The 13,362-nt window shown below is 52.9% G+C and overlaps 1 protein-coding gene across 1 annotated transcript; it reads right to left on the bottom strand.

The window, feature by feature from the left end:
* Positions 1 to 2,850: 2,850 nt before the first annotated feature.
* ZP3 (zona pellucida glycoprotein 3) lies at positions 2,851 to 10,568 on the bottom strand. The gene is made up of 8 exons (XM_024571670.2): positions 10,284 to 10,568; positions 8,392 to 8,510; positions 6,597 to 6,700; positions 6,335 to 6,512; positions 6,118 to 6,235; positions 3,537 to 3,628; positions 3,285 to 3,412; positions 2,851 to 3,050 (listed from the first exon to the last, which is right to left on the bottom strand). The coding sequence occupies exons 1-8, from the start codon at positions 10,566 to 10,568 to the stop codon at positions 2,851 to 2,853; spliced, it is 1,224 nt and encodes a 407-aa protein (XP_024427438.2).
* Between the last annotated feature and the right edge of the window lie 2,794 nt (positions 10,569 to 13,362).

Below are 13,362 nucleotides of genomic sequence, written 5' to 3'. Positions count from 1 at the left end.
CAGGTCTGGGCAGGTCTGGAAGGCAACCAATCGATGTTTTTCTCTCCCTTACTCTTTCCCTTCCCCTCTCTCTAAAAGCAATGAAAAACTGTCCTCAGGTGAGGATTAAAAAAAAATTTTTTTTAAGATTTTATTTAATTTAGACAGAGGAAAAAGGAGAGAGAATGAGAGGGAGAGAAACATCAATGTGTGGTGGACTCTCACACCACCCCCACTGGGGACGTGGCCCACAACCCAGGCATGTGCTGTGGCTGGTAATCAAACCAGCAACCCTTTGGTTCCCAGGCCGGTGCTCAATCCACTGAGCCACACCGGCCAGGGCTAAAAAAAAAAAAAAATTTTTTAAAGAGTTTGACCTTTCCTAGTCTTTGTCTAAGGTATTTTGCAATTCTGTAAATTGTTGAAAAACCAATAGTAATGCAAACAGTCGCAAAAAACCTTGCCCTTAGAGGTGCAATTGGTTTCTGCCATGGAAGAAGCCTTTTGTGAACCCATCAAATTCACTTCTGCACTCCTGATTGCTTTTATGTGAATCAGTTATTGGTACTTTCCTTTGAACCAGTTTTTTACATCTTAGTTTCCCCTCAATGAATGAGTTAGGAACTTTGACAGTTTCATTTTGTATTTGTATAATCATGATTTTACTTTTTTCCCCGTTATCCTTCCAACATACCTCATCTCCTTTTTCCTGGCTGCAAAGGCAGTTTTAAACCCACACTAAAAGTGTTGATTCCGAGTGTCACAGGATGTAACAGGAAGCTACCCTGAGCACCAGGGGAACAGGCTGTAAGCACGGGAAAGCTAGAAACGTCAGCCCTCTGCCACCTCCCTCCCTTTCCCAACCAAGCTCCACCTTGAGGGGGAAGGCGGGATCCTCTGACCTTACTGCCGGAGGCTGCCTCTCTTGGACCAGCTTCGGGCTGAGCTGAGCCCATCTGGAACTGGCTGGGGCAAATTTTCAGGGTCAATTGCTGGTCATAGTTCCTCTCCACACCAGTCACAGCCACTTCCCCTTTCTGCTAAGGACAGCAGACGTTGAGTGAGATGAGTTCCCAGGGTGTTGCAACATCCGGGAACATGAGGGCAAGTAACAGATGGGTGTTTGGGCAACAATGTCCCCAGGATACTCAGAGTGGCCTTTGCTAATAGAACAGCTTGGACTGAATGCATGCTGGACACCAAGTATCACATTAATCCTCACAGCCACCCCACAGGGGAGAACTTCCTCATCTGCAACAGGATGTTGCTAAGCAGGAGGAAACAGGCTCAGGCAGGGGTAGGCTGGGTGGCTGTGAGACAAGGCACCTGGCCCCAAGAGTCCTGCTGCAGGAACCAGGGCCCCACCATGTGCTCTACCAACCCAACCTCCAGACATTCCCATCCTACAGTTCAGTGACCTGCCAAGCCCACAGTGGCAGGGAGACAGGCTTTCTCTCAGCCTCCAGGCCATATTCTTCGCTGCTCAGGTTGATTTTCCTAACAGGGATGATCCATCTATGGCACTCGAACCTTTAGTATAGGGTGTCAAACTAATTTTCACCAGGGGCCACATTAACCTCACGGTTGCCTTCAAAGGGCCAAGTGTAATTTTAGGACTGTATCAATGTAATTACTCCTTATGTAGGGGCAAGGAGCTCGGCGCTGCCACTGGGTAGAAACAAGGTGCAGGGCCAGATTCGGCCAGCAGGCCTTGTGTTTGCCACCTGTGCTTTAGTGGCTTCTTTTCACCAGCCCTCCACCCTCTCCACTCCCCCATCCTTACTGGACATCGAGACCCTCCATTCCTCCAGGGCACGGGTTCTCAGTTCTCTCCTCCCTCCATACCCACCTTCCCGATTTTGCTAGTTATTTGAGGATTTGCTCCAGGATCACTGACTCCAGGAAGCCCACCCCTCCTACCCCTAGTCTTTCACTCCCTCACACAGCACACTATAACCTACTTGGGGGATGTGATTCTTTCCTGATGCAAATCCCCTGACCCTGTGCATTTCAACACATACCTGAGTCACCTGGGGATTTTGTTAGGGTGCAGATTTGTAAGTCTGGGATGGGACCTAAAGCTCTGCCCTTCCCACAAGTTCCTAGGTGCTGCCAATGGTGTTCAGACCACGCTTAGAGGGGCAAGGACCCAGGTCGAGGGCCTTCCTGTACTTCAGACCTAGAATCACAAGACCCTGCTCTGAATGTACTTTAGACATCGGCTTCTGTGCCCACGTTAACACACCTGAGCCCCTGACCTCAATCAGACCCAAGGCCACAGAAACAGAGCCATAAGATGCAGCATTTATTGGCTCCAACCAGTTTATGCTTAACCACGCCGCCCAGCGGCTGCCAGCTTGTTCTGCCCCCAAGGACCCCAGGACTCATAGTAGGTAACTAGCAAAGCTAGGATTCTGCAGTGAAGGTGACCTTCACCCAGTGAGGAGGGTGAGTCGGGTCTGGGGTGAGGTTGGAGCCAGCTGAGGCCCAGCCCACTCTGAGGGGCAGCACAGTGCTCAGCAGAGGAAGCCCGATCCTGATTCCTCGCCCTGGAGAGGGGCCACAAGCTCCCTGGGCACGTACCCTCGCTGGGCACTGCCCGGGGCCGAGGGAGGAAGGCAACCTATGTGGGGAGAGTGAAATGAAGGTGCGAGGGGCAGAGAAGCCTTCGTAAACCAGCCTGGCCTGTCCGCTGTGTAGACAGGCAGACTCACACGAGAGGCACAACAGCACTTAGATTGTGCTATTTGACTCCATGATGCTCTTTACAGTCTGGCCCCTCCCCCCCACAACCACTCCCAATTGGCACACATCTGTAGTCACAGCACTACACCCCAAAGGCTACTTATTTTATTAGGAAGCACACACAGGTCACATCACAGGGTGGAAAGCAGCCCGACGCCACCTGGCCAGTCCCAGGACAGCGGTGGCCAGAGTCAGGGACACCAGCACTGCCAGGCCTAACCCCAGCATCACAGAGGTGAGAGGAGAGGATGATCCCTCCACACCACGGTCAACAGCCTTTCCCAGGAAGATCAGTGGCCCCACTGTGACATCTGCTTCTTCTGTCACTGAAAGATAAGATATCCAAGGTTCACTTAGTCCCTCACCAGGAATTGGGTTAGGGGTTTTCCTCTGCCTCAGTGGGCTGAACTAAATTTTAAGTGAGAAAGCTCAACACTGCATCCCCCAGGGGTGAGCAGCCTTAAGTGGGGGGACAAAGGAGAAGAATGTCACCCTGAAGTGACAGCAGGTATCCTAGACCGCAGGGAGAGCAATAGCCCTGTAACCAACCCAAGACCTACCGTGCTTGTGACTGCGGAAAGCGGGCTCGGGCCACTGCCCCACTAGTCTCCTGGAACGGGCTGGAATGCCACAGCTACCCTTGTTACAGCACTGGCAGACCTCGGCCGTGCCCTCTACCGGGACCCAGCTGAGGGGGGAAGACCAGAGGGTTAGAGGGCTGTGCTGTCTGCAGGAAGCAGTTTGCTGACAATTTTCACACTGCAGAATAGACGTGGGGGTGGCCTCTTAGGTCACGTGCAATCTCATCTCACCTGTTGGTGGACTTGCTGAAGGAACAGGCTTTGTTGAGTTGGTCTGGGACATGGTCAGCCGAAGTGACCTTCAGATGGCAGGTGATATATACCTGGAAGTAAAAGCAGCTATTACTGGGTGGAGTTCTAAGCTGTGTGAGAGACTTTAATGAGTCAGTTCTTATACAGCCCTTAACACTTGGGGGTGGGGGAAGAGCCTCGTGTTAGAGACGTGGCCACAGAAGGTCGGATTAACTTGTCTAAAATTTCAGAGCAAGTAGCAAATTGGATTTTAAATTGGAACCCATCAAACAAATAAATTGGAACCTGTCATATTTATTGCCCCAGTGTTTCCCAGACTTGTCCAATCACTTAGCGGGCCCGACCCACACCCATTAGGTCAGAATCTCAGGGCCAGGAATCAAGCCCAAAGGGGCCAATATCCCTGAAACCACCTGGGGTAGGTGGGATTTGGACAAAGCCAGGGCCCCAGTTAGGTCTGGTCCTCTTGACAGAGGCATCCTCAGCCACAGGTCCCCTTTCGTACTCTAGGTGGCCTATCAACAGTCCCCTGCCAACCCTGCAAGGGCAGGGAAATTCCATCACCTCTCTGAAGCCTTCTGCAGAGCCACAAACCTTGGCCACCACCTAGTGGCCAAGTACACACAGGCAGGCAAACCATTCCAGAAACGGGAATAAGCCAGGATGCACTTCTCTCTGCCCCACCAGAGAAGGCTTCCAGGTCCTTGAGAGTCCCTATCCCAGGAATGCAACTGCTCTTACCCTCAGATTCTCCTCAGCACATTTTTCTGATGCGAACTGGGGCCTAAGACCCTAGGGTGGTTCCCCATTAGCTCTCGAATACGAGGCTCCTTCTCCCTTGTGCCATGGTCACAGTCAGCCAGGCCACTGAGCCCGCCTTGGAGGGAGAATTTTCCCCAGAGCTCAGGCTACCTTCCACCGGTCAGCACTGTCCTCTGGCCTCTTAGTTCCCTCTCAGCCCCTGGAGGTGCAGATACCAGCACAGGTTCTACCCACACTGATGGCCGCCGCCTGTGTAAAACCTCATGCCCATCCTCCCCACTGGACCACCTCTAAAGTCAACATCAACTCCCTATCTCCAAAAGTGTCCTTTAGCCTATGACCTACAAAGTCACCAGTGAGGGGGAACCAGGACCCTTTCTCAGAGTCCGTTCTCCTTTATCCCCAGCTCCTTTCAACCCAGGACCCGTCACCAGAAACGTCAGGACGTCTCCCTGGCAGCTTTGATTCCTGCTCCTCCTGCTGTCTACCAGTCCATACAAGCCACTTCTGTTCGCAGAACAGAACTGCTGGGCGAGGTGAGGGAGCATCAGTGTACTTGTCTACAAAGGCACATTCCCAGCTTCTGAGCCTCTGCTTCAGTGGTTTGCAAACCTGGCTGCTTATTAGAGTCACCTGGGAGCTTAAATGGCTTCTGATGCATTTAAGTAAAACAAGATAGTCTGGTGGATGGATGATGCAGTAAAATATTAATGGCAGACCCTAGATGGTAAGAACATAGGTGTTTGCTATGAAGTTCTTTCAGCTTAATGTTTGAAGATTTTCATAAGATGGAAAAAGGCGCTGCCAGGCCCCACCCCAATTAAGTGAAAATACATGGGATTATACACAAGAACAAGTGTTTTATGAGCTTTCCAGGTGATTACTATACAGCCAGAGTCAAGAGCCCCTGCTTTAATCACTTCTGCCTCCTGGCCAGGTATTTGAACTTCACACCCCTGGATCCTATTCCCAGGAAGCTTGTTTAAAAGCTACATGATTTTTATTTGTAAGATTCTACCAGCACTTTCTAGCTAGAAGCCAGTCCTACCTGTGCTTCCTGCCCCACCTGTCTATACCTCAGGCATCAGAGGCAGTCCACATCTTAGCTCCCGCCCCTCCATCCCCTTAGTTTCCTGTGGGCTTTCTAGCTTCCTCATTCTGAAGGGACGGCCCCCAGGGCAGCAGCAACAGCCGCTGGAGACTCCTTAGGAATGCGGATCCTGGGCTCCAATCCAGACCTCCTGAGCCAGACCCTGGAGGTGGGGCCCAGTATTCGGGTTTCAAAAGCCACTCATCAGGTTCAGGATGCTATCCCTGTATGAGAAGTTCATGCCGCTTTCCCTGCCCTTCTAGGAAGCCTCCAGAGAGGCCGACGCTTGCTTTTGTCAACTCCTTTACTCAACCCACCATCATCTGGGTTCTGGCCCTGCTGACCTTGGCAAGAACAAGATCAGTGACCTGGGCACCAAATGCCATGGTTGTTGGCTCTCATCTCATTTGAACTGTCAGCGAAGTCACCTGGGTTCTTATTCTCCTAGTTTGTTCTATTTCTAGGACCACTGACTCCGATTCTCTATCCTTCATGGGTTTTCTACCTATCCAAGGGGTTGTGTCACCGCGCCTTCTCCTTAAAGATCCCTCTACAGCCCGTGGCCTTGTCTACTTGGCAAGTTGTGGAGTTACTAGGATGGGGGCAGAGCTATCAAGTTACTACTTGAGGGCACAGCTAGTGAGCTAGAGCAGCAGAGTAAGCCTGATCAGCCTGACCCCTAAAGGTCAGGGTATTGAAAGGTGTTACCGTGTTTCTGGAGTCGTTAGCGAAGTGGAACATGTCCACTGTGAACTGGAGAGTCTCCGGCCCTGGTCTGGGTGCTTTGAAAGCAGACGAAGCCTCGAAGAGGCCATCCACGAGACAGCTTTGAAGAGAATGAATGAAGAACGAGGTTGAAGGCTGAGGAAAGCGGCACAGGCCATGCTGTTATGAGGGTTCCCCAGAAAGGGAGCCCAACCCTCACCCATGGAAGTCCACGATGGTGTGGTAAGGTGAGGCACTCCGATTCGGCGTCGGTGTAGCCACACAGTGGTCCACGAACAGACGCAGGGGCACGTGGCTGCCAGTGTGAACTTCGGCCTGGAGGTGAGCTATATCTCCCAGCTGGAAGGTGGGGGACCTCTTCTTAGAGATCCAGTTCTCTGAAGGGCACACAGGCAGGTGTGAGAGACACTCCCTGGCAAAGCTCTCCCTGCCAGCGCCTCCTGCCAGCCCTCTTTGCTTACCCTCCATCAGGTACAAGGAGAAAACCAGCTTCTCCTCCGAAAACACCGTGGTCCTGAAGGGCACCCAGGTGGGCAGGATGGCTTGGCTGCTAACGTTGCCTTGCCTGGGAAGAGAACAGGAGCCACCCACACCTGTTGTGGGACTCACCCCATCTGGCCCCACATCGAAGGGGGTTTCACTTCTACCTCATTGCGAAGCCTTTAGCTGTGACCCAGCCAGGCAGCTAGTCAGAGCAGCTGAACAGACACACGAAGTCTGAGCCTATCCCTTCACCTCCCGCTCTGGATGCCTGTGAGTGGGCCCTCCAGCCATGAGGGCCGCTGAGCTACAGAATGAAGACATGTCTCAGCTTGCTTTGCTTTCTAGACCCACACCTGCCACTTGTTAAGGTTCCCCCTGGAGGCTCAGGTTTGGGGTCTGAGGCCGCAGTCCCTCTATGTACCACTCAGGGTTCTTGAGGCCAGGCCCAGTGAAGGAGTCCTTCCGAGATAAATGCAGTCAGGCCTCTCGTTCTTGAGAAGCCGGCGAGATACTCTAGGCCTGTACTGGGGCAGGAAGTCCGGGAAGCAGGTGTTTTCAGACACCTGCCCTGCTGACCCCATGGGGTCTCACAAAGGAGGCTACTCCAAGAAGGAGACCTCAGCCACTGGAGCTAGAATAAAGTATCAGGCCACCCACACCGTCCGCAGCCATCAGGCCCGGTGAGCCAACATTCTTAGGTCAGTCCCAAGCAGAGCGGTTTTGACGTGACAGACAGCTATGATCCCAGGAAGGCTTCATTCTCTCTGGCCAATAGGGCAGGCTCAGCGTCCTGCCCTGGGTGTCCCCGTCCCCCCCCCCCACCAAGCATTGTCAGGCACCCAGTTCCTCCAGCTCTCCTTAGACCCCTCAAGTCAGCTGCCACGGGTCAGGCCTTATCTCATCCCTGTCTCCCAGCTGGTCCCACCAAGTCCCACCTGTCTCCCCCACCAGCTACCAGAGGACCTTCCGGATTGAAAGTCAGTTCTCACCATTCTGCTTGGTGCTTAGGGAGGGGCGCCTGCTACATAGTGAGCCTGAACACCATCACTACATCTCTGGGCCTTTATAACCCACCTGTCCTCCTCCCTTTATTAAGCTGTAGGCTCCAGGACCCTGGCTTCAGTCCCTCCTAGTGACACGCTGCCCTTCCCTGGGTGTGTGTATGAGTGACTCTACCCCATCTGTCCCAAGGCCCCCATCCAGGATCTTGTTCTGGGAACCCCTCCACTCCTCTCCAGACTCATGGCTCATCCCTGTGCCCCCATGGGGTGTCAGCACCATCCTCCCCTACCTTCTCCCGGTGGGGAGGGCAGGGATAAAGGCCTGCGTACTCTGCACTCAGCCCCACATTGTGTTAGAAGCCTGCTCCTCACACCTCAATGCCGGAGCTCACAGGCAGTGCTTAGTGCTCAGGGCTGGAGGGGCTTCCCCCAACCCACACACGTGTACGGGGTTAAACCACGGGGAAACAGCAGGTTATGTTGGTCAGAGCTTGGAACCTCCCCCTACACTATTGAAAAAGTGTTCTGAACTCCAAGGGGTCCTGGGCTGGGCAGCCCTGCCCCTTTCACCAAGGGGCAGCTGTGGCCTGGATGCATTTCAGAGGCTCGGCAGACCCCCAACTCCACCCAGGGCTGAGGGAAGTGACCACAGCCCCATACACTCCCACCTTCTCGCAGCCATGCTGCCAGATGCTTCCGTGAGGCTGATGTGACTGCTGAGCGGCCTCAGCACCAGGGGCAGAGGACAGAGACTGGCTCCTCCCACACTGACCTGGGAAAGTGGCACTCGATGGGCACCTTCACGCGGTTAGTCCTCAGGATGGACAGGTTTCCAACAGGGCGAGGGTTGTGGAGCAGAAAGGTGCTGTACACCAGGGAGTCCTTGGTCACCTGAAGGAAAGAGGAGGGTCAACCCCACCAGCTTCACCGGCCAGAGGTGGGCCCAACCTATACAAGGGAGCAGGAGGGCAGCCAGCAGGAGTTGGAGAGGACACAGGCCCTGGATTGGAAGCCTGCTCTGCTGCTGACCCATGGGAGAGCCTGGACAGTTCCACCCTCACACCTCAGGTCTTTTGCCCCTGAAGTGTTGATGGCATTGCTGGGGTCTGGCTTAGCTCCCTGTTGGGCACCGAGCAGGTACCAGAGGCTTGGGCATGTGTTCCCCTGCTCAGGCTGCCACACCCTCCCCAATATATACCTGGTTTCCTTTTTCACAGGAGGCCTGGGCCAAAAGAACCCCCAGGGTGGAGCCATAAAGTCCCAGAAACTTGAATTCATTGCCACAGCAGTTAACACTTATGGTGCTCTCCCACTTCTGACCTGTTCTCCAGCCCATTTCACAGAAAGCCGAATTGGTTCAGTGGTTGCCGGAGGCAGAAGAGCACACGCAGGTGTTACTGGGGAAATTTGCACCTCCCAATCAATTTGTCCGGAGATCACCTGGCACCCAAATGGCTGCCTGGCCCACCCTAACCCCTCAGTCGTCCAGGCAAAGTCCTAGCTTTCTATTAACGAGTGTCCCAGATGGACCAGCTGCATAACGTGTGGGGCCCACTGCAAAATGAAAATGTTCAGAAGAATGCCAGGACAACAGGGCATTAAACCCAGCATCGTCCTGGGGGACTGCACAGGTGTGATTCCCGAGAAGCCCTGGCCCCCGGTGATCCTTGTCAGGCAAGACCGGGAAACCAATCACGGAAAACTCTGCACTTGCCAGGCTAGTTGGAGTCTTCTGGGATCTTAAAGGTACTGATGACTGGCTTCCACTTCCGTTCTGATTTAGTATAGGATATGGGAATCAGGAGTTTTTAAAGCTCCAGTTTAGTCTTAACAGCTGACTCTAATGCACAGGGTTTGGGAGTTACTAAGCTAGAAAAATTCCTTAAATAACTACTGTAGCCTTCTGGCCTCTGGGCCCTCTCCCCAAAGATACAAAGGGCCAGGAGGCCTCAAGGCAAACTCTGGGAACCACACCTAAAAGCAGAGCTCGGGGTGGAGGGCTCCAGATTTGAGTCCAGAGCTGGGCGGGGAGAAGTGGGGGCCCCACGATGGAGGGGAAGACAGGTTCTCCATGAAGCAGCAGCAAGATGGTTCCAGAGATCATGGACTAGCTAGGGATCTGTGCCCAGGCCAGCCATGCCTTGCTGGAAGGCCCCTCCTAGTCTGAGTACAGCAGTTTCGTTATAATGTTGATGAGATGCTCTGTTTAAATCAATTAGCCTGTGGTAAAATTGGTCTCATTGTACATCACTTTGCTGGAAGTCACTAGACCTATTCATGATGTTGAGAACTTACTGTATCTGCCTCCCACCCACCACCACACACACACTTGAGGGAAGCGGTCTGGTGTGAACTACTCAGCTCTCCTCCCCCACACACCTGCCACATTAAGCCCCCTCTCCCCAGTCTGCCCCAAAATGCACTGCCCCTCGGAACTCCATCCCCCACCTACCTAATCTGGGCAATTAGAGGCAGGAGCTTCCCCCAGCCCATCCTCACATCACCAACGCCCAGCCTCAGGCCTCAGCTGTTCCACCCCACCCCCACCCCACAAGGGAAAGGGAGCTGCCCTCGTCCCACCTTGCATCCACACTCCCCACTGCAGACTGCCTCTCTCGTGTCCTCCCACCAAAGCCAGAGCTGCCAAGGGGGCCCAAACCTCACCTGCAGGCTGTTGCCACACTCATGTAGCCCAACCTCAAACCTGACTACATCATCGGTGTCCATAGAGACCAGGGGCTTACAGCCCTCAGGGCCCAGCGTGAGGTCTGCAGGCTTGATGAGCTTCCCAGTGCCAAAAAGGTCTTTGCTGACAGTGACTACAAGCTGGGCCTCCAGACACTTCACCGCAAGGCGGGAGTCTCCATCCTGCCAGAGGAGTTGGGGGTAGCACAGCTCCATGCCTCCCCAGAGCAGAAAGCAGATGAAGAGGCCACAGCTCAGCGCCATGACGCCTGCAAACACCCCCACTGGTAACGCTGAGCGGCCACCGCCTGCTGTCTTATACCCTGGATGGTGACCACTCACACCTGGGCTCCCACCTGTCCCCCTTCCCCAGCCAATCCAGTCAGCTAGGCCTTTGCTGCTCAAATTGGCCTCCCCGTGCAGCAGCGTGGGTACCACCTGGAGCTCATTAGAAATGCAAGCTCTCAGCCCCACCCCAGCCTACTGAGTCAGAACCTGGGTTTTCGCTATCTCCCCAAGTGATTTGTATTTACATTAAAGTTTGAGAAGTGTGGGCTGGCAGCCCGGCCAGTCATATTTCTCATCCCTATCTACTCCCACTCCATGTGTCCACCCTTTGCTGGCCCTGCCCTGGTAGCCCATCGAGGGAGCTCAGAGCTGTTCCAACTCAATGGGGGAGGCCAAGAGAAAGTCTTGATTGAAGGGTGGGGAGAATTTAATCAGAGAAGGCAGGGAGCTCATTCGAAGTGAAAACGGGAGGAGGCATCATTAGGAGCCGGGGAATTTTAGGAGCTGCTGCCCAACACTATGGAAGGTGGCAGGGGAGGTCAGTTTAGGTAGAGGCAGCTGTGCCAATAGAGGTGTAGAAAGGGCCTGGATGGGCTTGAGGGGGAAACCCAGAACACAGAGTTGCTGGAGTCTCTGATGGGGGTGGGTGAGAGGGACGAGTGGCAGTTTAGCGGGCTGGGGAGGAGCGTGAAAGGGCCCACTGAGAGGCTGGATTTTGCTCTGTGGTTGAGAAACACCATAATAGGGGGCTGAAGCAGGTGCGTGATCTGGCTATCTCTGCCGGGAAGTCAGAGTCAGGATGGGCGTCAAGGGTCAGGAGGCCACTGCACCAGGCCTGGTGGGAGAGGGTGGGGAAGGAATGGCAGGGTCACCACTTGCTGATGGCCTACTCCACCAGGCCTGCGTAAAACTCCTTCAGGAGGGAAGAGGAAATCCGAGAAGTAATGGCACTCAATTCCTAGGGGTAGAAGTGTGCACTCACTTGTGAATGTGTGCTTCTAAGGTAATTGAACCATAAATTTGAGTTGCTAAAATACCCCATTGATGGGTTTGTTGTTTCGTGTGTTTTTTTAATAGTCTAAAAAATAAATAAATGGAGGGAAGAGATTACCCACCCCCACCAACTTCCTCTGACCTGATCAACATGGTGGGTGGGGTAGAGACAGCCAGCAGAGAGAAGCAGATAGGAACTCAGAGCTCAGGTTCCAAGCTCACCTGGGTGGCCTTCCCCTGTACAAACCCTCCTCTCTGGGTTCCCTGACTACCAGACCCAGAAAGAGGGAGCCGGCTGTGGTCTGAGGCCCCTGAGGGACAGCTAGCTAGGAGACTGTGTCTTAGGAGTGGGGACACACTGGGGGAGGGGCCCCTCCATGCTTGTTACCCACAGCTGTGTTTCCGGTTTGTGCTGGCAGTAGTGGGGTAGGCTGGCCATGAGAGATGCGGACCTCCCTGAAGCCTCATATCCATCCCCTCGTGCCCTCTGCTTCAGAGCTAACCTCCCTTAGAAGACTTCAGAAAAAATGATACGAAGAAATCAGTGAGGGTGGGGTGAGGCGTGTACTGGTAGGGAGAGTCTGGGTGAGGATAGGGGTGTTACCAGACTGGTGGTAAGATGGGGGGCTTGTGTTCCCCATTTTTGGAAAGAGGAGTAGAGACACCTCTATGAGGAAGCTTGGCCAGCCCAGCCCAACCCAGGTTCTAGGTCTTTTGCGTTTTTCTGAGAAGCGCTGCTATCTGGTGGCCAGAATGCACCGAAGGCATGGCCACAGCCCAGAGCATTTTCCCTAAAATTCTTTATTGCCCAGATGTTGGTTTCTAAATCCTATTCCTCTCTAAAAGCAGGACCCAGGCTCCTTGGAGAATTGTCTGATCCCAGGCGAGGGCCAGAAAAATAAAAGGAGATTCTGAAACATCTTGTTAAGCTAAAAAAAAAAGAAAGAAAGAAAAGAAAATGCTCACAAAATGATAAGGCATGTCAAAAGAACGCAGGAACCAAACTGAATGGTGTGTATGTGTGTTGGACAGATCCCACCGGAAAAATTGGGGACAACTGTGCGTCAAAAAGAACAGGACAATACACTGGATAAAATAAGAATCCATGAGCATCCATGCTGATGAAAAATGCCTACATAAAAACACGTACGTGGGAAAACTTTTTCCCTAAAAGGGAAACTTCCTTACAGCAGAATGCCAGCTAATAACCATTTGCAACCAGCATAGAAGTATTAGGTTCAGGCGAGAATTATCAGTGCATGTTAAAAATTAGTTGACAGTATGATGGAGATGTTAGCTAAATCTATGGTGGTGATAATTTTGCAATATATAAAAGTATCAAATCAATGAGCTATACATCTTAAACTTAATAATGTTATATGTCCTCATATCTTGAGAAAGCTGGGGGGAAGTTCTGAGATGGATAATTCTTGGGAGCTGCCCTGTCTGGTTTCAGAAGCTGTAACCTCCCGCCATGGCTAAGGCTGAGTAAAGAGACCTTGGGACCATAAGCCACTAAAGAGACAAAACTTATTTTCCTGGCAGGGGTGCCGCCTCTATCCCCTTTTATTTCATTGTGCTTGGCCCTGTGTGGATGACTGGTTAGCCAATAAGAGGTAAGATTCCTCAATGGAGGGACGACCTAGGACAGGCATGGTTGCAAAGGGGTCCTCAGGGAAGGACTTGGGAAGCTATAGAAAATGGGGGTGATGGACCCTCGCCCCTCAGCTTTGGCAGAGCCTGAGTCCTCATTCTGTTTTCAAGAAGTCTTCTAATC

Source organism: Desmodus rotundus, chromosome 1, assembly GCF_022682495.2.
Source record: "Desmodus rotundus isolate HL8 chromosome 1, HLdesRot8A.1, whole genome shotgun sequence".
NCBI lineage: Eukaryota > Metazoa > Chordata > Mammalia > Chiroptera > Phyllostomidae > Desmodus > Desmodus rotundus.
Note: the sequence above shows the minus strand (reverse complement) of the source record. Positions and strands in the feature narration are given on the sequence as shown.